Raw genomic sequence first — 24,898 nt, forward strand, 5'->3', positions numbered from 1 at the left:
AAGTGGACAACTTTATCCACATCTCTCCTACAGTTACATGTTCCGAAGATGATGCATGGTGTGATAAATGAAAATATTAGATATTTAAAAAAAAAAGAATACTAAATGAAACATTCACATGTACTTCATAACAAGTAGATATCAAGACAAAATGATGCTTTTGTACATTTATACTTCATTCATCTTGTTGATGGAGAATGTATTCAAAGGGAAAAGTTTTGATAAAGTGTATTGAAATGAGTGAATGAGTGTAGTGAAATGGAAGGAATTAGCTGTAGAATTATTGAAAGAATGGAAAAAGTAAAAAGAAATATGTAAAGACAAGTCTTTAAAATTTTTGAAAGAATGGAAAAAACATCTTAAAAATATAAATAGATAATCATGAGAGTTATTACCTCTCATCACCAGCAGATAGAAGTCTTAAGTTATAGTATATCATAATCTCTATGCTTATATTGGCTACATATTTGTAAAGCAAGAAATTTTTTCGGCATTAAATTTTCATGATCGGAGCCAACGGCTTTTTTTGTAGCATGAAAATTTTGTGAATTGCCATGAACTGGCATTCATTGCCATGAACTGGCATTCATTGCATGTAGTATAGACAGAAACTTAAGCGTGTACAATGTATTTCGATTTTGCAAATCTTTGCTCTTGCAAAATTTGTGAAATTAAAATGAACACGAACATTTCTGGTTTTACAGTACGTACAATTGTACATGTATGCCCAAACGATATGTGCACATACAATTGTAGGTGTGTATTGATTAAACCTATGGATTTTTTTGTTGTTGTTTGTTGTTGTTGTTGGTTTGGGCAGGGGGGGGGATACATTATAGGGAAGTAGTCTAATTATCAATGTATTACAAGTGGAAACAAAATGATTTGATTTTTTTGGCTTTTTTTTATATGTTTTTGTTATTTTCAGTAGTGTAAAGTTATGGAATATCCATTTTGTCAGTGTGCGTGTGTACCAACATCACCGCTACTAAGAAGTCCAAAACCGATTTTAATTAATAGGAATCTTGAGTGAAATATTTGTTTCTGTGTGGTTTGGATTGGAGATTTATATGTCCCTGTCCTCAATATTTGTGTGTTGTATTTCAAGTAAATGTGGGACTATCTTTCAGACTACTGGCTATTGTGTGGATATGCCAGCCATGTTGTATTATTTTGCAGGTGAACGAAGCAAATGTGCAGGTAGTTTGTGGAGAGAGAGAAAAAAAAAATTGGGAGAGTGAGAAGGAGAGAGAGAGAGAAAGCAACCATCACATTTGAGAAGAAGAAGAGAAGAAGAAGAAGAAGAAGAAGAAGAAGAAGAAGAAAGGCCAATTGATACACATAGACATTTCAGATATGGATGCTGACTAGCTTAGTGAGCAGTTGAGCACCATTGACCCACAATTGGAAGTGAATTGGCTCTGATGCTACACTGTAGGAAGAGATATATATAAGAGGCCTGGAAAAGTTTAAAGAGAAAACAAAAGTTCTCATATACATGTACCTGCAGAACTGCTGTTTTTTTTGCACCATAATGTTCACATACAATGCATGAGAAATGTGTGAAATAATGCTGTAATACCGTAAAAGTGGAAATTTTCGTGGTGTGGAAATTTGCGCATTTTGCGCAACCAGACGCTAGCGCAAAAATAAAAGCACGCGAACATTTTTGCATGCCATTTGTTCCAGTAGTAAATGTCCTGATTCCCGCGGAATTGAAAACACCCGAAATCCATCTTGCCCGGCCGAGCGTGAAAAATTACTCGCGCGAAAATATCCACCTTTACAGTAACACATTTTTAGTTGGGTGACAACAAAAATGCAAAATATTAGCCCATTTGCAGGAAGTACCTCAATCTCAGAGCTAACAGCATGTGATCATGGTTGCTACATAATTTTTCATAATTTTTCATTATCGATTATTTATAATCGACAAATCAGGCCACAGCAAATTCTACCGATCTTCCATGCTAGATGAAATTGCATGCAGCTTGTTGAAAAATATGATTTGCTAGGGCATGATCGATCTTCACGTAACGTTATACCTACCCACGACTAAATCGGGAGTGTGCTTCAGGGATAAATGTTGTGTACTACGATCAAAATTATTTTACACCTTTCTCTCAAAATACTCCAAAACAAGTGAATGTCCTGGCAAATGGTGTTAGCCAGAAAAGTTTCTTGGTAAACCCTTTTGATGTAATGCAAACAAATGAAATTCTAAATGATGGAAGATGAATTTTAAGCCCTTCCGAAAACTATGGTTTGGCATTAATACTTCTGAAGAAATTGAACCCTTCTTTACACAGGCATAGAAATAAGCATATCTGTTGCTTCAATCCTTTTTTTTTCAGCTTCTTCTTTCTGTGTTTTTCCCCTAAACCCAAATCACAGATTTAAAACCAGTTCAAAGCCAATTCAAAAGTTGAAGCAAATGAGAAAAGTCTTGGGCCAATACAAGTGCAAATTCCTATGTAATAGTATTGAGAAAAGTAACAGACATTTACAATATTTTTGACTGTTTCTGTTTCCCACTGGAAAACATGGAGTGTAGCACTCTGTGGTATGATCACCATGCAAAAAATATTCAAAGCTTTCCACCATGAACTGATCATTTCAATTTCAATTAAATTTCGTACTTCATGATAGAAAATACATGAAGTATAACAAAATCTAATGATACATAATGTCCAGTTTGGATATACAAGGAAAAAAAATATACTAACAGAGAGCATGGTGGTCGATGTATCAGTTTTGATCAAAGTAAAAGAATGCTATAGAGAAATAAGATGGAACCTTCTTAAAAGCAAGCTTGTTGACATCGTGACAACCTGTTTTGAAAAAAAAAAAATACTGGTCACTAGACTCCTGCTTTGATGTCTATTGAACAGTGAATTTGATGATTGATGTCAATGACCAACTATATGTATGTGTGTATGTTTGTATGTGTGTGTGTATGTATGTATATGTGTACGTATGTATATGTGTACGTGCGTGTATGTATGTATGTATATGTGTATGTGTTTTATTTTTTGTGTGTGTCGGCGTCTGTGTGTGATTGTGTGCAATGGCTCTCCCTACCGTCATAGAGGTGAAGTCCATAAAACACACACAAAAATGTTCATTCACTGTCCAAGCATCAATTACAGCTTTTAGGGGTTAGGTGTAAAACACCAACCACCCATGATGGACAGGGCAAAGCAGAAAGGAAAATGTGGAAAGAGAAGAAGAGAAAAGGTAAAAACAAACAAACATGAAAGCAAAATATTTTGATAGCATTGGCATGTAGAAGATTGGAACTGACCATGTCAGGAAGTGTGTGTTTGTGGTCGTAACTTATCACATTGCAAGGTCATACAGGCATGATATCTCAAGGGTACCAGTATCGCCACATTTCCACGTCTACCCCCAACTATCCGTAGTCTGCCTCATACATGCATATTACGAAAGATAACGGGTCCTTGATAGCTGTGTTACCTAATGTGGCTCATTTTGACACAGTTCTTCCCTTTGTTTTAGCCTTTGAAGTCCAATCTACATGAGTTTTGAATCAAATTTTGAGCAGACGGATAGGAACTGTCTAGTTTCTAGTCTTCCAACCATAACAGCACCTAGTTTTTGAACACTCGATATGCAGTCCCACTTTATTTCTCGCCAGTTCTGTCGGACAGACGGGGATATCTCGTTGCTGACCTGGAACGTAGCTCTCTTTTACACCCTCATGATAAGTTGGCAACACTCATTAAAGTATCCAATGTCACATGTTGCTTTGGCCGGTGAGATAGCAAGAACAGAGATGGAGATAAGGCTTTTGTATGGAGAGTAAACCTGTCATGGTGCAGTGTAGCAAAGCTGTGGTCAGTTTTTGTCGTAATCTGCAATCTGAAAAAAAAAAAACATTGGTCAAACACCTTTATATTCCGTTGTAATGGGAGGTAGAATACTGTGATGAGCGTCATTGAGTGAGCACTGTAGCAGCATGCCATGGCTTGCACTGAGTTGCTAGGCAGTGTGGATTCGAACATGAGGTCCAATGATGTTCTCGGCAGATTTGGCAGTTCGGACCCCGAATGTCTTTCGCCCACGTATACGGACGTTTCCGAAAGATCATGTAGTGAATCGGATGACATGTCGGGTGTATTTGACTGTGCACAGTCAACACTGGAGTATGCTGGTGATGGATTGCGTAAAGTGAGTACACTATGCATAAGGAAAGATTCAGCTGTTTTGAGACTCTGTGACATGAAGACCCATGCAATCCAATTTGTGTTTGTTCAGTGTGTGGATTGTTGTTGAGTCACATTTGGTATTCATTGTGCAATCAGTTCCAACTGTGTATGATAGCGGAATATGGCGTTCATAACCCAAACGTTCTTGACATTGTCTAATGAAAGGGTTACTGTGAAAAGTGGTTTATGTTGTTCACTGATAGCTCTTCCATAGCAAAAAGACAACTTGCTTTGTAGGATGCATATGTGTTGCCATGGTAACTGACAGCTAAATCAATTTCTGCCCAAGTAAGGCCTTTCTGTCAAAGAGCTCTGGTCACTTGGGTCAGTATTTAATCAACATGCTGAGTCCAGTGTGATGAAAAAAAATTGTTTTATTCTGCTTTTGTGTGTTATGTGTTTTGTAATTATGCAAATATGGCAACTGTACGGGGAGATTCCTTGTTTTCAGCAATTCCTGATCTCTTTTCGTCTTCATGAATGTCGCTAGTGATGAGGTTTGGGTAAAATAATGAGCAAGAAGACATCCAGGATACTGTTCTCTTCTCTAGTGCGTTAAGATCTTCCAGGGATTGCTCGTTTTCTGTTTTTTAGTGAGTGGCTGGAAATGTAGAGTTGTACTGAATCTCTGCACGTGAATGTTTAGATATCAGGGATCAACTGTCATAGGATTGCTATGGTAGCAACTCTTGCTGCAACAGCAAGTTTTATCATAATGGCAAGAATCTTCTGCTTCCTGATTGGCTGTTTTGTCAAGAAGTTGCCATTCTAGCAACAATTGCTATCATTACATCATTTGTGAAATGAGACCCCGATACATGTAGTTCTGGTTATGCTACTGAAAAGAAATGCTTTTATAATGTATACATGTAATTCTTCTGTGTGAAGTGAAATACATTGTACATTGTAGCTGCAGCAGTTGACTGTTATTGTATGGGATAGACAGGCGGTTTTGTGATCAGTATTAAGTTGACCGAGAGATTGCATACGGTACGGATGCAAGTGAATGAGGTTTACTCTGTGTATGTGTATGTGTACATGTATGTGTGCGTGTGCGTGTATGCGTGAGTGTGTGTGTGTATGTGTGTGTGTTTGTGTGTGTGTGTAACTATGAATAGCGTCATAAGGCTAAAAAAAAAGGCTGGTTTTTATCAAAAGTCGTTTTTATAAAATAACAACCATTATTGTGTGGAGTTTGGAATATTATATTATACAGGTAACTTTAGTTTAATTCTTTTCTTTCTGAAATAATGATTACATGTATATGTGAAACAAAGATACATGTAATGTATCAAGAGGGCAGGGTGTTACCTTTGACAATGTAACAATTTTCTAACTGACCTAACTTTAAAATTGGTGCAATTTCCATCAGCTGTTGACTAATATCTGGCTTTTGTTTTGCTGCATTTATAAAAAGAATTAACTGTATTTGGGTAAAGTCTCAGAGTTTAACAAAAAATCTTGTGCGCCAAAGTTTTCTATTTATTGTGCAATGTTTAACTTTTTACAGATTGTATGATGTTGTGTGTAGTGATTGCACAAAATCTTAACCCCAGCCAGCAACCAATTTGTGATGGCTTGACGTCTGTCATGAAATGGTGCCAGAAGTAGAAGTAAAAGTAGAACATGATTGCCTGAAATCTCTGAAATTTATCTCAAACCTTATGCACACTGATAAAACCTGTTTACATCTGTTTGTAAATGACCACTTTCAGAGTAATGTAAAATGCAATATTTGATACTGCAGATCTGTGGTGATATTGACTGTGTTACTGCAAAATAATGGGATTGAATTTTACCATCAGAGATTAAGGCACAATAATGTTCACTGTATACAGGAAATCCTACAAATATTAAAAGCCAAGATTAGAAGCAATGCTCTCTCTGAATTCAAAATGGTACTAAGTATTTTTGAGGCGGGGGTTAGGTTGACCGACTTTTAGAATTCAAGCACACGATTGAGTCCAAAAGGCATGTATTGCATTCGGTCGTCCAGTATACCAACACATGTGCCACCATCATGCAGGGAAATACATGTACATGTAGTGTTTGTTGAGCTATATACATTTGGTAGAATGTTAACCCCTGACAAATACTGTATACGCTGTTATTTTCACGAGGGTTTTATTTTCGCGAATTTCGCGAGCTTTGGACTGATCGCGAAATTAAAGACACGCGAAAATATTACCCCGTCATACCTTATGTACAAATTGATGACAAAATCGAGTACGTACAGTGCGACAGATTCTGGAAGTGCAGTACGATGATAAACATGCATCAAAATCTGCGATCTCTGTGCTACGTTACCCTACGCAAACAAACACCGGCTTGACGTGGTTGTTGGGTGAGGCCTAGGGATGCATGTAAAACTTTCGCTAGCGCTATACACGCTCTAATGCAGCTCTGAAACTTTGTAGTCTACATCTATTTGTTGCAACATTTGGTAGGCACTTGTGAGTGCCGTGTGTGAGTGTCTCACTGCAAATTCCTGTAATTATTGTTTCATTCTATAAATCTTCTACTAACAGTTAGCTGTGTCTTTTCTATTGTCATGTTTTGGAAGTCACAATGCAAATGGGAAAACGTTCCGAGTACGTTGGCAAGTCGTTGAACGTGTTTCTCCGGCTTGGCAGTAGACCCTACTACTACTAGCGTCAATCGCGAATTTAACAACACGCGAAAATGCCACTGATACCATGATTCGCGAAAATATCTGTACGCGAAAATATTGGTGTATACAGTAAACAGACCTATATACTTGTGAGGTTGATTCTCAACACCTCTTGTGTTTTGTTTGAATGTTTGTCCTGTGTTTTGTTTGAATGTTCATATCGTGTTTTATGTCTTCTTTTATGATAAAAATAAACTGTTTCCTTATGTTGTCTTCACACAGAGAACAAACCTTGACCACTCCCTCCGAAGTCACCATGACGATGATGACCACATGCTTATTAGCTCGGTGAGTAGACTTATTAGAAAAAAAAAGAATGTTTGTACAAATTCGAATATATGCATACAAATCATCTGGCTCTTCTTGATGTGTGATTGTAACCATAATTCTTTCCTGTTCTTTATTGCATATATTATATTCTGTGTGTTTTCAACAAAATTTCGTTTTGCTTTTTCAGGCCTCATCAGCATCTGTTTCGTGTAAAAATGTGTGGACATTGTAATTCTTTCGATTTTGTTATTGACCATAGACATGAACTCACATAAAGCAAACCTCCAAACCACTCTGAATTTGGAGGAGACAAATCTGAAATTTGACCATTTCCAGCTCTTGTTCTGGCAGGAGTTTCCTATTTTTCTTGATAATTTTACTACACACTCCTAAGGGCTTTTTACACTTGTAAAATTTTGCTTAGCCCCGGACCAACGGTGGGGCTAAGGGGGGGCCTTAGCCCCACTGTTGGTACGGGACTATCCTTAGCCCACTTTCTGTTTACACTTGTTTTTGCCAAAGTGGGCTAGCCCCACCGATAGTACGGTACTATCTGGCCCTGCAAAATAGCAGGGGTTAGCACCGCAATTGCGGTGCTAGCACCGCAATTGCGGTGCTAGCACCGCAATTGCGGTGCCAAGCAAGTGAGTGTAAACAGAACGAAAAAAATAATCCTGGGCTAAGCGACGGAGACGAAGTCCGACCCTCACTGACCAATCAGAAACGAGGTAATCAAGTGCTGCCGGTGCGTGCGTGTACGTGTACAGTACACAGCGTAATTATGAATATTCATGTGGTTTGGAAAGTCCGGGGCTAAGAAATACGAGTGTAAAAAGGTCAGTTTTCTCCTTAGCCCCGGACAAGAGATAGTACGGGACTAATTGGCGAGTGTAAAAAGCTGAAAAAATTGGTACGGGACTAACGATAGTCCTGGGTCAGAGAAAGTCCGGGGTTAAGAAACACAAGTGTAAAAAGCCCTCTATTGGAACTGCTCTTTCTTTTCTACTCTTTAGCCAAATCATCCCTATTTTTGCAGTCAGAAAGGTAGGGAGGTCTGCATACAGGCCATCAGTCACTGATCACAACTAAATGCTGTCTGATTCAGTTAAGGTGTGAGTAAATTACCATGCCATGTTTAAGCTGATGTTATTCATGTGGATAGAGTGAGTTTTATACCACCTGAAAGGTAGAAGCTTCATCAAGATTGGCCATTAATCGACAAAGTTATGGAAGTTTGAAGTCCAGTATCAATGATTCTGCTGAACCACAAGCAAAACTTCTATTTCCACTGAGTGGTGATCGTGAACGAAGAAGCATTTTGGTGACAGGCTCTCCAAGGTAGATAAATTCATTGTTCATTTCTGTATAGAAGATAACACACTTACAGACACAGACACAGACACATACACACATGCAAAAGGATGTAGACAGACAGACAGATAAACATACATACAGTGTACCCATGCTAAAGAAAATGACCCACGGAGGAGGTACATTCAGACTGGGTGATGTCTGGCATGGCATATACAAGTCAATCTGCTGCTACATCTCTTTATGCAAGAGTGTACAACTCATCTCTCTGGGACCAATTTGCCTGGAGTGAAACACAATTTTTTTGTTGGATGCGTTTAATGACGCACTTTTTGCTTTTGTTGTTGTTGTTGTCTGTTTCTGTCTTCTGCGCTTTCTCTCCCGAGATCCCGGTCAGCGGACAAATTAATATAATTGGCTATTCTTCCCCCTTTTGTATGGGATGTCCCAACTGTGACATTCTGTACTGGTACCCTGCGTGCTCAGATGACTACGGCTTGTTCTCAGGCTGCTGGTACAATTGTGGCTCTCTCTCTCCATAAATGGGGGGTAAATGTTTCTGGGCAATTGCTCTGGTGAGAGGGGGTAACTAGACCAAAAGTGGTTTATCAATTCACCGTTATTGTGCAAACTCGGGTTAATACAGAGATAAGAAACATTCATCTTATCTCACCCCCTCTTAAATTTCCTTTTCTTTTCTTTTATTCTGCTGATGCCATGGAGCTGATTATCACAAATTGTGGTCAATCCTATGCCTCATAAATTCCATTCCACTCACTTCTCTAAGGGTGAATCTCTCAAAATCTTCCAAATTTGGCAGAGACGTTCCACTAGTTACAAAATATGTTCTCACTGTAGAGAGACAGTGAGCAAATGCGCAGTCCTGAAGCTGGCAAATAAAGTGGCAGTGGATTGGCAGATATGGTGCACCATTTGCCCAATAATTCAGAAAAACCTAGTTTATCGGTTGATATACTTTGATAGTTTATTGCTGAAAAATTCAGTTTATCAATTAATAAACTGAGTTTTTGAGAGAAACTCTGTATCTCGAGCAAAAATATAAGTTTATCGGTAAACTTTGTATGTTTTTTTCACTTGATTGATAAACAGAGTTTATTGATAAACTTAGTTTTTCATACAATAAACAGAGCTTCTCTTGAAAAACTTAGTCTATCGACTGATAAACCGAGTGTTTTGGCGATAAGCTAAATTTTTCAGAATTATCGGTCAAATGGCGAGCCATAGGCAGAACTGGTGTTATGGGAGGGCACCTCTGACGCAGTCCTTGGGATCCATGGTGGCGTGTTCCCCTCGCAGAGTGCTGGGAGGCGAAGCCAGAACCATTGTGTCACCCTCACTCATCAATCTTACATTGACCTACCTCTAGCTCGTTCTCTGTCGCTCCTAGCTCAACATTGACGTAGCTTGATGCTCCCGACATTTGTCTTCTTTCTTTGTTGTGTGGCCTGACAATGTTTTACAGACCATCTCTCCATAGGATACAAGTCATAAAAGGGCATGAAAAGAAGAGGGGGGGGGGGAGTTGGAGGGGAGAGGGGAACAGGGAGGGGGAGAAAAAAAAGTAGAACGTCATCCATGTTTATTTGGTGTTTATTGATGAGAGCTTCACACAATTGTCTCTAAGGATAATTTTTTGTGCTAGATTTGGCTGAAAGACATCCAAGCATTCAACGGCAGTCAAAGGCAGTAGGCTTTATGGAGGCTTACAGGTTTTCAGAGCTCGTAGGGCAGAGAGTTAGGTTGAGATGGGGGAGAGAACGAGAGAGAGAGAGGGCGCGAGAACGAGAGAGAGAGAGGGCGCACCTCTAAGCCCGATTTAGATTTACATCTGTCCGACATTTTTCATTCCAAATACCTCGTTTGTATCAGACCTGACACACATTTATCACCATGTGTCTAAAAGAAGGGCCACGGGGTAACAGCGTGCGACAAAGCCGGCCATTGCTGGGGTGAGAGACACTGAGAGAGAGAGAGAGGGGAGCCCACTGCAATGGCCACAAAGGGCTTCTGTTCGGCTGTCCCGTGAATCGCGGAACGACAAGTTGAACATGCGGGGACGTGTGATTAATCTGATTGTCCCTGCTGAAGACATTGATTGCAAGAGACGTTCGGGGCTTTTTTGATGGGCGAGTTTGGCATTGTCCTCGGCCGAGCCAATGCCCTTCTCTACATGCCTCTTCCCATTGTGATTCGTGGGTCATAAACCTATGTACACCTCTATTACTTTTCATCTCTTTGTTATCTGAATGTCATTGACAGCAATTGAGATAACCTCTGGTACAGAGTGTTTCATCAGAAGAACAAAACTCCAAAGGCTTCTATCAACTTTCAGAATTCTATAAAAGGTGCATAACAACCCAGATCTGTTGCTCCTCAAGTTACCAAATATACCATTCACTCATTACTATATCATCATTGTTGTCATTGCCATGGTTACCATCATCATCATCATCATCATCATCATCATCATCATCATCATCGTTATCATCATCATCATAAGCATCAATACCACCCTCATTGTTGTCAGTCTCTGGTAGTGTAAATCATGTGCAATAAGATATCTGTTCACCTCATGGAAACAGGAGAAAAATTGATTGAGAAAGAGCAAATGACGATTCACATGCAAGTGGGTCAGTTGGTTAGGTCCACCAGCGACCCATTCACAACACCATTAGGAAGGTTTACAGTTTGGCAGAAATTAAAAGTGACCTGTGGAATAAGAAATAGCACACATGACCACGCCCATGTGAACACTTGAATGTACAACTTGAAGGATGTCCTTATTGTGTATGCAGTGCATATGTACAATATTGCAGTACTACTGTGGAATGCCGTCTCTCCTCCTGAGTGTTTATATAGTATGAAAGTTTCTTTAATTTTCAATGGCACAAGTTGCCTTGTTGATATGGCTTGTTAACCAATGCAAGTTACAATGTACCTGGCCCAAACCACAGGGGTCTGTTTAGTGGTATGGGTATGTGTGTGGAAGGGGGTGGGGGGGGGGGGGGGGGAAGGGACCACTTCGATATATTTGCACCCCGCTCTGTGCCATGAATGAAGTATGATATTTAGATGCAAAAGTTGTGTCTCTCACATATGATGGAACTTTTTTTTTTTATTGGGGGGGGGGGGGGGGGGCGTCCTATTTGAGGGACAGAGGATTTTGCCTGTTGCTAGAGGGGGTACTGTTACTACTGTTACGACCAAAATCACTCTGAGAATGATCGCACAAAAGAAACAATCAACTGATGTTCAGGCGGTTTATTAACAGTGATATTGTGGGTACAGACTGGTAATCGGTTTCACATCAGTACAATAATGATCAATAGAAATAAATATAAGTCAGTAATGGGATCACTTACGTACGCATTACACGCAATATCCCTGGAAATGTCCAAATACGATGCTCGATGCACAAACGAATGATCCGCGATGCACCGATGAATGATTCCTCTGACGTAACTCCAGAGGCACAGTTTACGATAGTCCACGGTATAAATCCGGGGTAAAATCCACGATATACATCCACGGCGAAAACGTTCAGAGTCCAAATGTTGTGACGACCACGTCCAGTTGATGCGTTGAATGATGATTCACTTAATATTGTCCAGCTAGGAATCCAGCCCGTCACAGCTTTTCCGTAGCAATGTCCATTGACATAAAGATGGTGTCTATCCCCAATGAAGGCAAATTAATTATCTGCAGGCAAAATGTCTCCCAGGCCTTATCTCCACAAACATAACAGGTCAGCAGGTAACACAGGACTGACTATAACAAGTCACTTCAGAGCCAGAAGTGACGTAACTCTCAGAGCAGAGGTGTTGGGTACTCTGCCTACTGCAGAATTTCTCTGGCTTATATACTATCCATTCACCCCCTTCTAGCACATTCTATAACTCTCTCCAACCTACTAGCCAGTCTAAGTTCCAGGAAACTTGGATGACTCACTGCCTAACTATGTACAAAACATCATTGCCAAGAATAACTACCAATCACATTGGGCTACAGGGACAGTGCCTCACTCAGCCAAATATGTTAGCACTTCCCAGAACTTTCTGGAATGGGTGAAATCATTCTAGATTGAGTGAGCTATAATGTATTTCCTGCTACATGCATGTACTGTATAGCTACATTGTATACCACCTAGAAAATTCTCCACTTATCTGGTCAGCCTGTATGTACTATATCTATACCACATAGAATGTTCTCCATTAATCTGGTCAACCTGTGTACATACACATTAAAACAACCATGCATACAGTACATCATACATGTACATAACTACTAGTGTGTACATTTGTGACACCATCCCCCATGGGAAAAAGAAAGCCTTGCCGTAGCAAGGGTTTCTTTTACCTTCACAATTTCTCATTATTATTTACAATGAATGTGAGGTAAAATCCAAGTCAAGCTACAATAATCACATACTATCACATGTCTTTTGGATAGCTGTATTCATTCCATGTTCTCTTTTCATGGATACCATTTACAATGATATTGCTTGGATTCTTGGAGCTTATACAATCATATCAAACTGTTTTGCACACATTAATGAATATGCTTAACACATACACTGGAAATGATATGCGGTGAAAACTTTTCACCTTTAAATTCTCTTCATGTTACACTCTTGACAGAGCGTCGGCAATTACATTGTTTTTGCCTGCCACATGTTTGATTTTGAGTGCATATGGCTGCGTCATCATGCTCCATCTGAACAACCTGTTGTTCTTCATTTTGAACCGGTCTAAAAAGACCAAGGGGTTGTGGTCAGTATAGACCGTGATCTCCCCTTTGCTATTTGTCAAGTACACTTCGTATTGCTGGAGGGCAAGGATGAGACTGAGAGCCTCCTTCTCAATTGTGGAGTACTTCTTCTGGTATGCGTTCAATTTTTTTGAGAAGTAGCTAACTGGTCGTTCAGTGCCTTCTTCATCTTCTTGGAGCAAAACCGCTCCCACTCCTACATCGCTAGCATCTATTGCCACCTTGAATGGCTTTGCGAAGTCAGGAGCTGCCAAAACAGGCTCATTAGCAAGGACTGCCTTTAGTTTCTCGAAGGCTCTTTGACACTCATCAGTCCACGTGTACTTCGCCTTGCCCTTCAGCAGGTTTGTTAGGGGGGTGACTACAGTGCTGAAATTCGGTACAAATTTCCTGTAGAAACCAGCCATGCCCAGAAATCTGAGCAACTCCTTCTTGGATTGGGGAATGGGAAAGCCTAGTATAGCCTCTACCTTGGCTTCTCTTGGCAATACTTGTCCCTGACCGACTACATGCCCGAAATACACCACTTTGGCCTTTGCAAATTCACTCTTTGCCAGATTAATCACCAATCCGGCCTCCTTGAGTCGATCAAAAAGTTGCCGCAAGTGTGTAATGTGCTCCTCCCACGTGTCACTGTACACTAGGATGTCATCAATGTATACTACACAGTTGTCAAGTCCGGCAATGATTTGGTTTGTCAGCCGTTGGAAGGTGGCTGGAGCATTTTTCATGCCGAATGGCATTACTTTGCACTGGAACAAGCCATCTGGTGTAGCAAAGGCAGAAATCTCTCTGGCTTTGTCGGTCAAGGGCACTTGCCAGTATCCCTTTAGAAGGTCTATTTTACTGACATATGCAGAATTTCCGACCCTGTCAATGCAATCTTCTAGTCTTGGAATGGGGAAAGAGTCTGTTTTCGTCACGGCATTCACCTTTCTGTAATCTATACAGAATCTTTGAGACCCATCCGGTTTGGGCACCATGACGATTGGGGAGCTCCAACTGCTTTTACTCGGTTCTATTATGTCATTGTCTAGCATGTATTGAACCTCTTCCCTTACTTTTTGCAGTTTGCTCGGGTTTAGTCTGTAAGGGTTTTGCTTGATAGGGTCAGCATCTCCTACATCAACATCATGTACAGCCAGAGGGGTGCAGCCTGGTTTGTCTTTACACAATTCCTTGTACTCATGTAACAGACTAGTCACATCTTTCCTCTGATTTTCAGGTAGGTAGTTCAGTGCCTCATCTACTTTCCCTAACATCTCTGAGTTAGACAACCTGGCACTAGAGGGCTCACTTCCATGCTCATCTTGAGCTTCTCCCTCTTCATCTACTTCTTCTTCTACCACCTGGGTTACACCTACCGGCTGACTAGCCTTTCTCTCATAGTACTCTTTCAGCATGTTTACGTGACACACCCTCTGATCTTTTCGTCTGTCTGGCGTACTGATCACATAGTTCACATCATTGAGTTTCTTTTTGACATAGTACGGGCCACTGAACTTGGCTTTCAGTGGTTCACCTTGTATGGGCAGCAGTACAAGAACTTTGTCACCTGGGTTGAAAGTTCGGGCTTTGGCATTTTTGTCTGCCTTTCTCTTCATAGAGTCTTGTGACACTTTCAAGTGTTCCCTAGCTACCTCACAAGCCTTTGAAAGCCTTTCACGAAACTTTGACACATAGTCAAGTAGGTGGACCTCATCATCCTCAGTCATGAATTTCTCTTTGATGAGCTTCAGTGGGCCCCTAACTTCATGACCGTACACCAACTCAAATGGGCTGAAACCCGTCGACTCATTTGGGGAGTCCCTCGTTGCGAACAGTAGGAAAGGGATGCCCTTATCCCAATCCTCGGGATACTCCTCACAGAACGCCCTAATCATTGTCTTTAGGGTCTGGTGGTAGCGCTCCAACGCACCTTGGGACTGGGGATGATAAGCTGACGACTTCAGCTGCTTCACACCCAAACGATACATCACCTCTTGAAATATGCCTGACATGAAATTTGACCCTTGGTCAGACTGCACTTCCTTGGGCAACCCATACCTAGTGAAAAACTGCACTAGAGCATCTACCACAGTCTTAGCAGTGATATTTCGCAATGGGATAGCCTCTGGAAACCGTGTAGACATATCCATGATTGTCAAGAGGTACTTATGACCTGACCTAGTCCTAGGCAAAGGTCCAACACAGTCAACTAGAACCCGACTGAATGGTTCTTCAAACGCAGGTATCGGAATCAATGGCGCCGGCTTCACCGAATGCTGTGGTTTACCAGCCACCTGACATGTGTGACAAGTCTTGCAAAACTCAGCCACATCCACATTCAACCCTGGCCAATAGAAATGCCTCATGATCCGATCCTTTGTCTTTCTGACGCCTAAATGGCCGCCAACAGGTAACTCGTGAGCAATCCTCAAGATCTCACCGCGGTAACTAGGAGGGACAACAACTTGACGGACCACCGTCCAATCCTCATCAGCTGGCCTATGGGGAGGTCTCCACTTCCTCATCAAAATGCCATCTTTGACATAATAGCACTCAGGGACCTTTTCAGCCTCAGCCTCAGAACACGCCGTCTGAGACAAGCCTTTCAACTCAGAGTCTGCCTGCTGTGCTTCAACCAAGGAAGACTTGCTAAACAGCCCATCACTGTTAGCCTCGGAGCCTAATACAGCAACCCCATCATTCAAATCCTTGAAAAAGGTTTCTGCCAACCAAACACCGGAATTCTCCTCCACATCAACAGAATCCGCATCATCTTGAATAGCTCTACGAGCCTGAGACCTAGTCACAACACAATCTGGGAATATCCCAGGAAACTCCTCCTGCAACTGCTCAGTTTCAGCAACCACCACTGGTTTATCCGAAACAACTGGAGACGCAACCACCTTGTCTCCAGCCAAGTCATTCCCCAACAGGAAGTCAATGCCTGCCATAGGCAACTCAGGAACAACTCCAACAGTAACAGGACCAGATACTAGGTCACACTTCAAATCCACTCTATACAGTGGCACTGACATATAACTGCCATCAACAGTCTGAATCAAGACTTTTGCATTTACTGCACTATCTGGTGGAAAAGTCATACCACCATCCACCATCAACGACTGAGAGGCCCCCGTATCCCTCAGGATAACCACTGGCTTACCTGCCTCACCAGAAGTACATGGGGTCACCTCACCATCAAACAAAAAGCTACGATAGCTCTCATCCACCTGCTTCAGCCTATCTTTGAATTTGGGAGATTGACTTTCAATGGCCTGTGTTTCACTGAACGGGACACTGTTTTCAGGTAGGACACTTTTTGACATGACAAATCCCAAGTCCTTCTTTGTTTTGTTTTGCAACTTCCAACACTGTGACTTTACATGCCCTGTCTTGTTACAGTGAAAACATTTGATGACATTTGCACTTGTACTGGACCCTTTGTCAGATTGAGGCTTTGGTGCCAATGAAGTTTCAGAACTCGTGCCTTTTTCAGAACCAACATTCTTTGGACTGCTCGACTGAATTTTGTCTCTCTTATTTCCAGAGAAATTCCTGAAAGGTGGTCTGTTGTCATTTCTGTGGGTCAGCTCATACTCATCAGCCATCAAGGCTGCTTTATGCAAATTTGTCACTTTGTGATCATCCAAATGTGACCTCACACTGAAAGCAACACTCTTTTTGAATTCTTCCAAGAGAACAACCTCACGTAGGTTATCAAAATCCTGATCCACTTTCAGGGACCTGTACCACCTATCAAACATCATTTCTTTTTCACGAGCAAACTCAACATGTGTCTGGCCTGGTCTGCGGTACGAATTTCTGAACTTGTGTCTATATGCCTCTGGCACCAACTCATAAGCATTCAACACTGCTTTCTTGACTGTAGCATAGTCACGTGATTGCTCTTCAGAGAGAGATGAGTACACATCAGCTGCTTTGCCGACAAACACACTTTGAAGGAGCATGGGCCAAAATTCCTGTGGCCATTTCAAACTGTTAGCCACCTTCTCAAATGACACAAAGTATGCATCAACTCTGTTTTCTTCAAACTTTGGCACCAATCGAATGTTCTTGGCCAAATCAAATTCAGGGGGAGCCCTTTCACGATTTCCAACAGTCTGTGCATGAGTCAATTCCATCTTACGCAACTTCATTTGCTGCTCCATTTCGAATTTCCTCATTTCCATTTCTCTTTGTTCTCTTTCCCTCTCTCTTTCTATTTCTAATCTCATCTTCTCTTTCTTCATTTCCATTTCCATTTTAGCGAGCTCAAGCCTTGTTTGATCAGACATTTGAGCTTGATCTGAAGTGTGAATTTCTTCTTTGAGCTCCATGTGACCAGCTACTAAGTCAAGAATATCTGCCTTTCTTACACCTTGTGGAACATCTATATTCAAATGCTGTGCAACAGCGGTCAAATCACATTTGCGTAACCTTTGCAAATCTCTGAGGGACAAATCTGTCCTCTGAACAAATGCCTGAACATCCATTGTACTGATTGACATTGTCACAATGTATTACACACAATATACACTTATACAACCAACTCAACCGGTATTTTGTCTGTACCAATATTCTGGATTCCGGAACGTTCCAAATTCTAAGTTTTGGCTTAAATTCAGTTCTCGGACACAAGCCCCCAATTTTGTTACGACCAAAATCACTCTGAGAATGATCGCACAAAAGAAACAATCAACTGATGTTCAGGCGGTTTATTAACAGTGATATTGTGGGTACAGACTGGTAATCGGTTTCACATCAGTACAATAATGATCAATAGAAATAAATATAAGTCAGTAATGGGATCACTTACGTACGCATTACACGCAATATCCCTGGAAATGTCCAAATACGATGCTCGATGCACAAACGAATGATCCGCGATGCACCGATGAATGATTCCTCTGACGTAACTCCAGAGGCACAGTTTACGATAGTCCACGGTATAAATCCGGGGTAAAATCCACGATATACATCCACGGCGAAAACGTTCAGAGTCCAAATGTTGTGACGACCACGTCCAGTTGATGCGTTGAATGATGATTCACTTAATATTGTCCAGCTAGGAATCCAGCCCGTCACAGCTTTTCCGTAGCAATGTCCATTGACATAAAGATGGTGTCTATCCCCAATGAAGGCAAATTAATTATCTGCAGGCAAAATGTCTCCCAGGCCTTATCTCCACAAACATAACAGGTCAGCAGGTAACACAGGACTGACTATAACAAGTCACTTCAGAGCCAGAAGTGACGTAACTCTCAGAGCAGAGGTGTTGGGTACTCTGCCTACTGCAGAATTTCTCTGGCTTATATACTATCCATTCACCCCCTTCTAGCACATTCTATAACTCTCTCCAACCTACTAGCCAGTCTAAGTTCCAGGAAACTTGGATGACTCACTGCCTAACTATGTACAAAACATCATTGCCAAGAATAACTACCAATCACATTGGGCTACAGGGACAGTGCCTCACTCAGCCAAATATGTTAGCACTTCCCAGAACTTTCTGGAATGGGTGAAATCATTCTAGATTGAGTGAGCTATAATGTATTTCCTGCTACATGCATGTACTGTATAGCTACATTGTATACCACCTAGAAAATTCTCCACTTATCTGGTCAGCCTGTATGTACTATATCTATACCACATAGAATGTTCTCCATTAATCTGGTCAACCTGTGTACATACACATTAAAACAACCATGCATACAGTACATCATACATGTACATAACTACTAGTGTGTACATTTGTGACACTACATTACTCAACATTGCAAGGCACACATGCTTATGTGTACAACTGAGCCCCATGCATGATGTATTTATGTATGAAACTCATATAAAATCAATGTCAATCATATTAGGAGTTATTTGAGCAAATGTACATATATATAGATTGCAGGATAGATAGACAGATCGATCAAGTATCAAGTATGATTGCTTTGCACTTGAATTTGTCTTTCGATATGACATTCAGCTGAGAACTGAGTTTTAAATCTTGAAATGCAGCGTTGCTCGTTGTGCCTTTTTTTTTTCTTAGATCTGTCCTTTTTTTTTATGAGACACCCTGTGAATGAGGGTTGGTTCACGGGCTGGCAGTCGGTTCTCATTCCTCATCCTGTGCTTTCCTTTTCTTTGATACCAGAGAAGACCTGCTGTGGAGGATAGTGACCTCTTTTGATGAGAGCGAGACCCCCCCCCCCAAAAAAAAAAAAAAAATGAGAAAAAAGACAATATGCACACACACACAAATGAAGCTATTTGTCATATCCGTGGGGAGATAGTAAATGGACGCCTAAAAGCTGTAAAAAATGATGTTTAAGTTGTCACTTCTTGCTCATTAAATCTCTTCCCTGCGCACTGGAGAATGGTAACAATTCAGCGGAGTCCAGTGTCCCCATCACCGCCACCCCACCCCTCCCATAGTCATACCCACCAAAAAGTTCATAGACTCTTCCAAACTTTAATACCAGTGACCGTCTTTTGTGATGGTTTCATTATCATCAAAGATTGGCTTCTGTCTAAAGTGGGTATCTCATTGGCCTGGAGACTAGGAGGCGACCTAGTGGTGACTCAATTATCCGCTGGTTTGCAAAATTGTCTCAGCGACGCCTCCTGGAGACTAGATCCAGGTTTCTGGGGAATCATGGAAAAATCAGACATTTTCAATTTTTTCAGAGACTTTTCTTCCAGACTCTGTCTGGTCTTGGAGACATCTCTGTAACTTCTCAGTGATGCCCTCATCAGCTGTGGCCACGTCTTCGCAATGTCTCCACAGCCCCTGCGGTGACCCATGGCAAACCCATGGTGACAATGTGGAGACATCGCAGAGACACCTCAGCAGCTGAGAAGACTTTGCGGAGAATTTGCAGTTGAAATCAAAGGAGTCATGAAAATGTGACATCTTTAATCATTCAATCTTTTCTCTTACATCCAAAGAACTTAAAGTTGATATCTTCAGTTTCCAGACTTAATTGCGTTGAAGACATTTTGATTGACAATTAATTGACGTAGCCCAATTGAAATTTTCTTGCTTTTTCAATTAGTTTGCGAAGGAACAGGTAACTCTTCCAAAGTTTGTTTGGAAAATCACCCGCATCCACATCCCAGACGATAAGACATAAATTTGGGGATATTTAATGCAAGCATCCCGTAAAGAATTGACATAATCTAGTCTGTACAATGTGGGTATCATCTCCTCGAAACCCTATGCTTTGAATTTACTTTTTGCTACAAAAAAGTTGCTTTTGTTTTTTGATGGCATTGCTCGATAAAATAGGTTAGCCTGGATTCCAGTGCTTCTCTTCTTGTTGCCTCTGCTGGTACAATTTTGTGTCCAAATGGAAATCCAACTTTTTTTTTTTGTAGGCAATAGCTTCTCTGGCAAGGCCAGATTCATCCCAACCCAGTTTGCTTTCAAGGCAGAACTAAAGATCTGTTAGAATAGCGGTTTGTAGCTGTGGTGAACCAAAAGTGACCCCCACTGTCTCCAATGAAACAGCTACTGGTAGCTTAAGGAATGCGTGAAATGCAGAGATTCACACATAACTGCCAAGAAGTAACAGAGAATTTCCCATTCATTCATTATTCTTATTCTCCTTTTTTTCTTTTCTCTAGAAATGGAAAGGCACTTGAGGTGTTTTTGTGCGTCCTTCTGTCGGATCCTTTTCTTCCCGAAGGGATCCGTCCCAAAGTTGTGTCCTACACAGATAATCTGCCCTTTCAGATGGGACCAAAATAGGCAACACATCTTAAAATGCCTCCAATACCAATCGGAGACATGTGACCTTCTATTACAACCACAACAAGCGGATGATTAAAGCAGACCCCCCTAAACATGTTTTTTTTTCTTTCTTTTTTTTGTCCCCCATCTTTACTCTGATCAGCTGCATGTTTTTTGTTTGTATGTTGTGAATTTACTCTTACAGAGAAAACTATTGTGTACTTGTGAATGATTATCAGATTTTCCATAATCGTAATCCCTGCTACATACACATGCGCTTGTTCCCGTTCTGTGGGGGCGGGCCATAACATCGGCGCTGGCTCATGGCGTGCGATCCTTCACACTCACAAACAAAAATGAGGAATTCCAATTCTGTTCCTTCCTCCCTCCCCCCCCCCCCCAGTTCTTACACACTGTTTACCACAAACATGTGGGCAAATGTTTGTTTATTTATTTGTTGTTTTCCTTTCTCGATTCTTGATGGTTTTATTAAACAGTTGAAAACTCAGTAGAAATTTGAAATGATGTCCGAGCCTTTTGAGCTGTTATGCATCTGTATCAGTTTCCACACCAGTGGCAGTTTAATGATAAATCGCAGATTCTAGCTTCTCTGCATACAATGGAAGAAGCTTAGGTGTAATGGCATGTGGTGTATCATGTGGTGTAACTGACCCCCCCCCCCCCCCCCCCCCCATGTAAAAAAAAAATCAGAGGATGCTACTGTCCTTTTTGGTATCCCAAACACAAGTATTTTGGCTGCACTGAATCATTGATATTTCCATTTGTATAGCAGAATTTACATTTCTGGAGGCAGAATTTTGCAAGTGTGCTGCTGTGTGCATTGCTGCTTTGATTAGTTTGAAGGCCAATTTTCACTGTAAAAACTTTGATGATGTTAAAACCTTCTAAAGGGGAATGAAACCCCAAGTATACACATGTGCATTGAGTGAATGCAGCAATATTAGTTGAACACATCAGTGAAAGTTTGATGAAAATTGATGCATTCAACAGTAATAAATTTTGAAAGTTTCGGTGCAGAAATCGCTGGATGAGAAGACTGCTGTTTGTGATATCATGTATGGACAACAGTATAAAAGAAATATAATGAAATTTCACAATGTTTTTATGAAAAGTACATGTACACATTTCTTTTGACTTATTACTGACATACAATGTTAAGGGTAATATTATTCCCCCTGCATTCTGACAGAGGTACAATTGTAAGTCAAGTGCTCTTTCGTTATGCTAGAAACATTTAGATATTTTGGTTATCTTTTATAATTTCTTTGTGTTGTTGTTCATACATGAAGCCACAAAATGTTGTCTCTTCATCAAGCGATGGCGGCACCAAAACTTAAAAATTCATAACTTTTGAATGCATTGTCTGATTCTCCTCAAACTTTCACTGATGTGACCTACTAATGTTGCTGCATTCCCTCAATCCGCATGTATATGTCAGTTTCATTTTCCTTTTCTGGAGACCTCTTCCACTCATTCTGCAACGACATATGGCAGTGTTGCTACACTCGACAAAACTCATGAGCCTGTGGCACATGGTAGATGCACATGCACAACTACAATATGTAGCATGTCATTCTCTTGGCATCTGCACACTGTAATGTGCCAAGTGAGCAATGGATAAAATCTTACGATTCCGATTTTGTGAGTGACTGTGGATGGTGATCTAGGTTTTGGTTGATAGTTGGGTGGTAGTCATGTGATGGGGAGATGTCTGTGACAATGAGGTTCTGTCTGCAACTCACAAGGGCTAATTTCGTGCCAAATCAACAAAATTGCTCTATTAAGATGAGGTGATTTTTTTTCCTGAGATTTGGGATGGTATTTGATGCAATAATGGCTTAGTACCTTTTACTTGAAAGTTGCAAGTTCCCAATATTACTTTGCTTTCAAATTTGAGTATCCCTTCTGATGATAGTTTGCCATTTACAACCTCCTCCCTTCCCCCCTCGAAAAAAAAAAAGATTAAAAAATGGTCAATTATATCAGCGTCCCTGAAATTTGTGTCCGAACTATCTCTGCCACTTTTATGTCCCCTCATATCAAGTGCCCCCTCTCCAGAGAACAAGAGAGAGAAAAAGGAGAGAGATGGAAGGAGAGAAAGCAACTTGCTGCAATTATGTCCGTTTTGTATTTGGTGGGGATCCGAGGCGAAATAAAAATCAACCTAGTCCTTGTTTTGGGGATTCTCAAATGTCGACCAGACCACACATAAGTTGGTAACTTTTAACAGCAGTAGAAGGGCTGTCACTGAGTCTACTGATTTACACGTCTTCATTTTAGTCCTCTTTTTTTTCCCATCATCGTCTTTTTCTTTTGTGTCCTTTCCTTTGTGGTGAGAGAAAGATATCAAATGGAATTGCTTTTCAGCCATCACAAACGGGCAGTTTAATAAATGAAAAGATGCAGTGGTGAAAAGCTGGGGATGAGTACGATTTATGGCTTTTTTGGGTTTTTTTTTTTGCTTTTTTTTTTCACCAGCAAAGGCCTTTTTGTATCCACCTGCATTTATTTTGCATCCACTATCTCTGACAAACCATCACTTTGACAAATTTACTCATGTTAGTAATCCCGACTTTTGTTCGACTCCCCGTGACGGGGTCTACCCTCCATTTTTTTTTCTCAGCCCCGCGACAGTCACAGCCATATTTTCTCTGGGCTGCAGGTGAAAGATTAGCGCATGATTAATGTAGTCGCCATCAGTCATGGCTGTACAGTGGCGATTTTTTCTTTCTTTTTTTTTTGGGGGGGGGGGTGTGGGGGGTTGGAGGGCTCCATTACAAAAAGACGTTTGTGCAAAACCAGTCTTCTCATGAAGCCACAAGCCCCGGAGCTATTCCTGATGTCAAATATGAGGAATTAGCTTATGATCACAATGGATGATATTCTGTATTCTTCTCATTCTCTCCCTCGTTTTTCTCCACTTATCTTTCTTTTTTCCCCCTCTTCTCTTAGATACATAAAGGTGGATCCTATTGTAGGAATGCAGTGAGATATTGAAATTCCTAGTAGCGAAAGAAATGGGGAGAATGATGAAATGTAATATCTCATCGCTTAAAGCTGCGATACCATGAATTATTAAGAGGCTTCTCATCTCATATGTATTGTTCACATGTTTTATGAGTGCCAATACTCTAGGTATTATAATGGTTTTCTTTTAAAAAGTACCAGAAATATCACTTCAACCAAATGAGAAGTTTGAGTTTTGATGTATGCAGTGTATATTGAAGAGCAAGTTATCCATACACTCTATTTGTTTTTAAATAAATCGCCAGCAAATCAATGAAAGCTTGAAATGGACTGAGGCAAGATGACCATTTTTATTGCCTCAGTCAGAAATATTTCATACACATGTAAGTGCTAAAAAAAAAAATGGCATTATTACAATCAGTAACCTCAAACTTACAACTTGGTGTGGATTGTGTGATATCATTTGCACAAAGTTCTCATTCTGAATCTTGATGTAAATTGTAGTGGACTATCAACCTCTTATGTGCTTTGAGTGTCGATTGGCACAGAACACCCCATAGCATTGTACACACTGTCCAAAGTCCCGGGCATAGAAGGGAGTAAGGATAGTAGTACCATATCCTTACTTTAGCAGCAATGATTACATCAGAAGTGCAGTGCATGACGCATCATCTACTGTATGTGGTAAAGCAAGAGCCACACGGATGTGGTGGCAAACTTTTTCTGAGTGACTTGCACCGCTTTGAATTTTTTTACAGGCTGCTACCGCCGGAGATGTACTGCAGGCATTCACGTGATCATAACTTTATTTTTTGCTTTTGCCCCATGGTTCGTCTAAATTAAACAATTTGTTAATCTTCGTGTTTACATTGAACAAAATACAAGCAGCTTCAAGGGGTAAAATTCCCATGTGATGACACTTGAGTT

General features: G+C 40.8%; 1 protein-coding gene across 1 annotated transcript in view; it reads left to right on the plus strand.

The window, feature by feature from the left end:
• The window catches only part of LOC139739765 (uncharacterized), a 119,321-nt gene that overhangs the window by 60,880 nt on the left and 33,543 nt on the right, over positions 1-24,898 (plus strand). Inside the window, exon 8 of the mRNA XM_071650362.1 lies at positions 7,123-7,188. Within this exon, the coding sequence (XP_071506463.1) occupies positions 7,123-7,188 (66 nt within the window). The remainder of the gene's footprint in view (positions 1-7,122; positions 7,189-24,898) is intronic.

This window comes from Diadema antillarum, unplaced genomic scaffold, assembly GCF_040938485.1.
Source record: "Diadema antillarum isolate AM-2024a unplaced genomic scaffold, OU_Dant_1.0 seq00000817_RagTag, whole genome shotgun sequence".
Classification (NCBI taxonomy): domain Eukaryota; kingdom Metazoa; phylum Echinodermata; class Echinoidea; order Diadematoida; family Diadematidae; genus Diadema; species Diadema antillarum.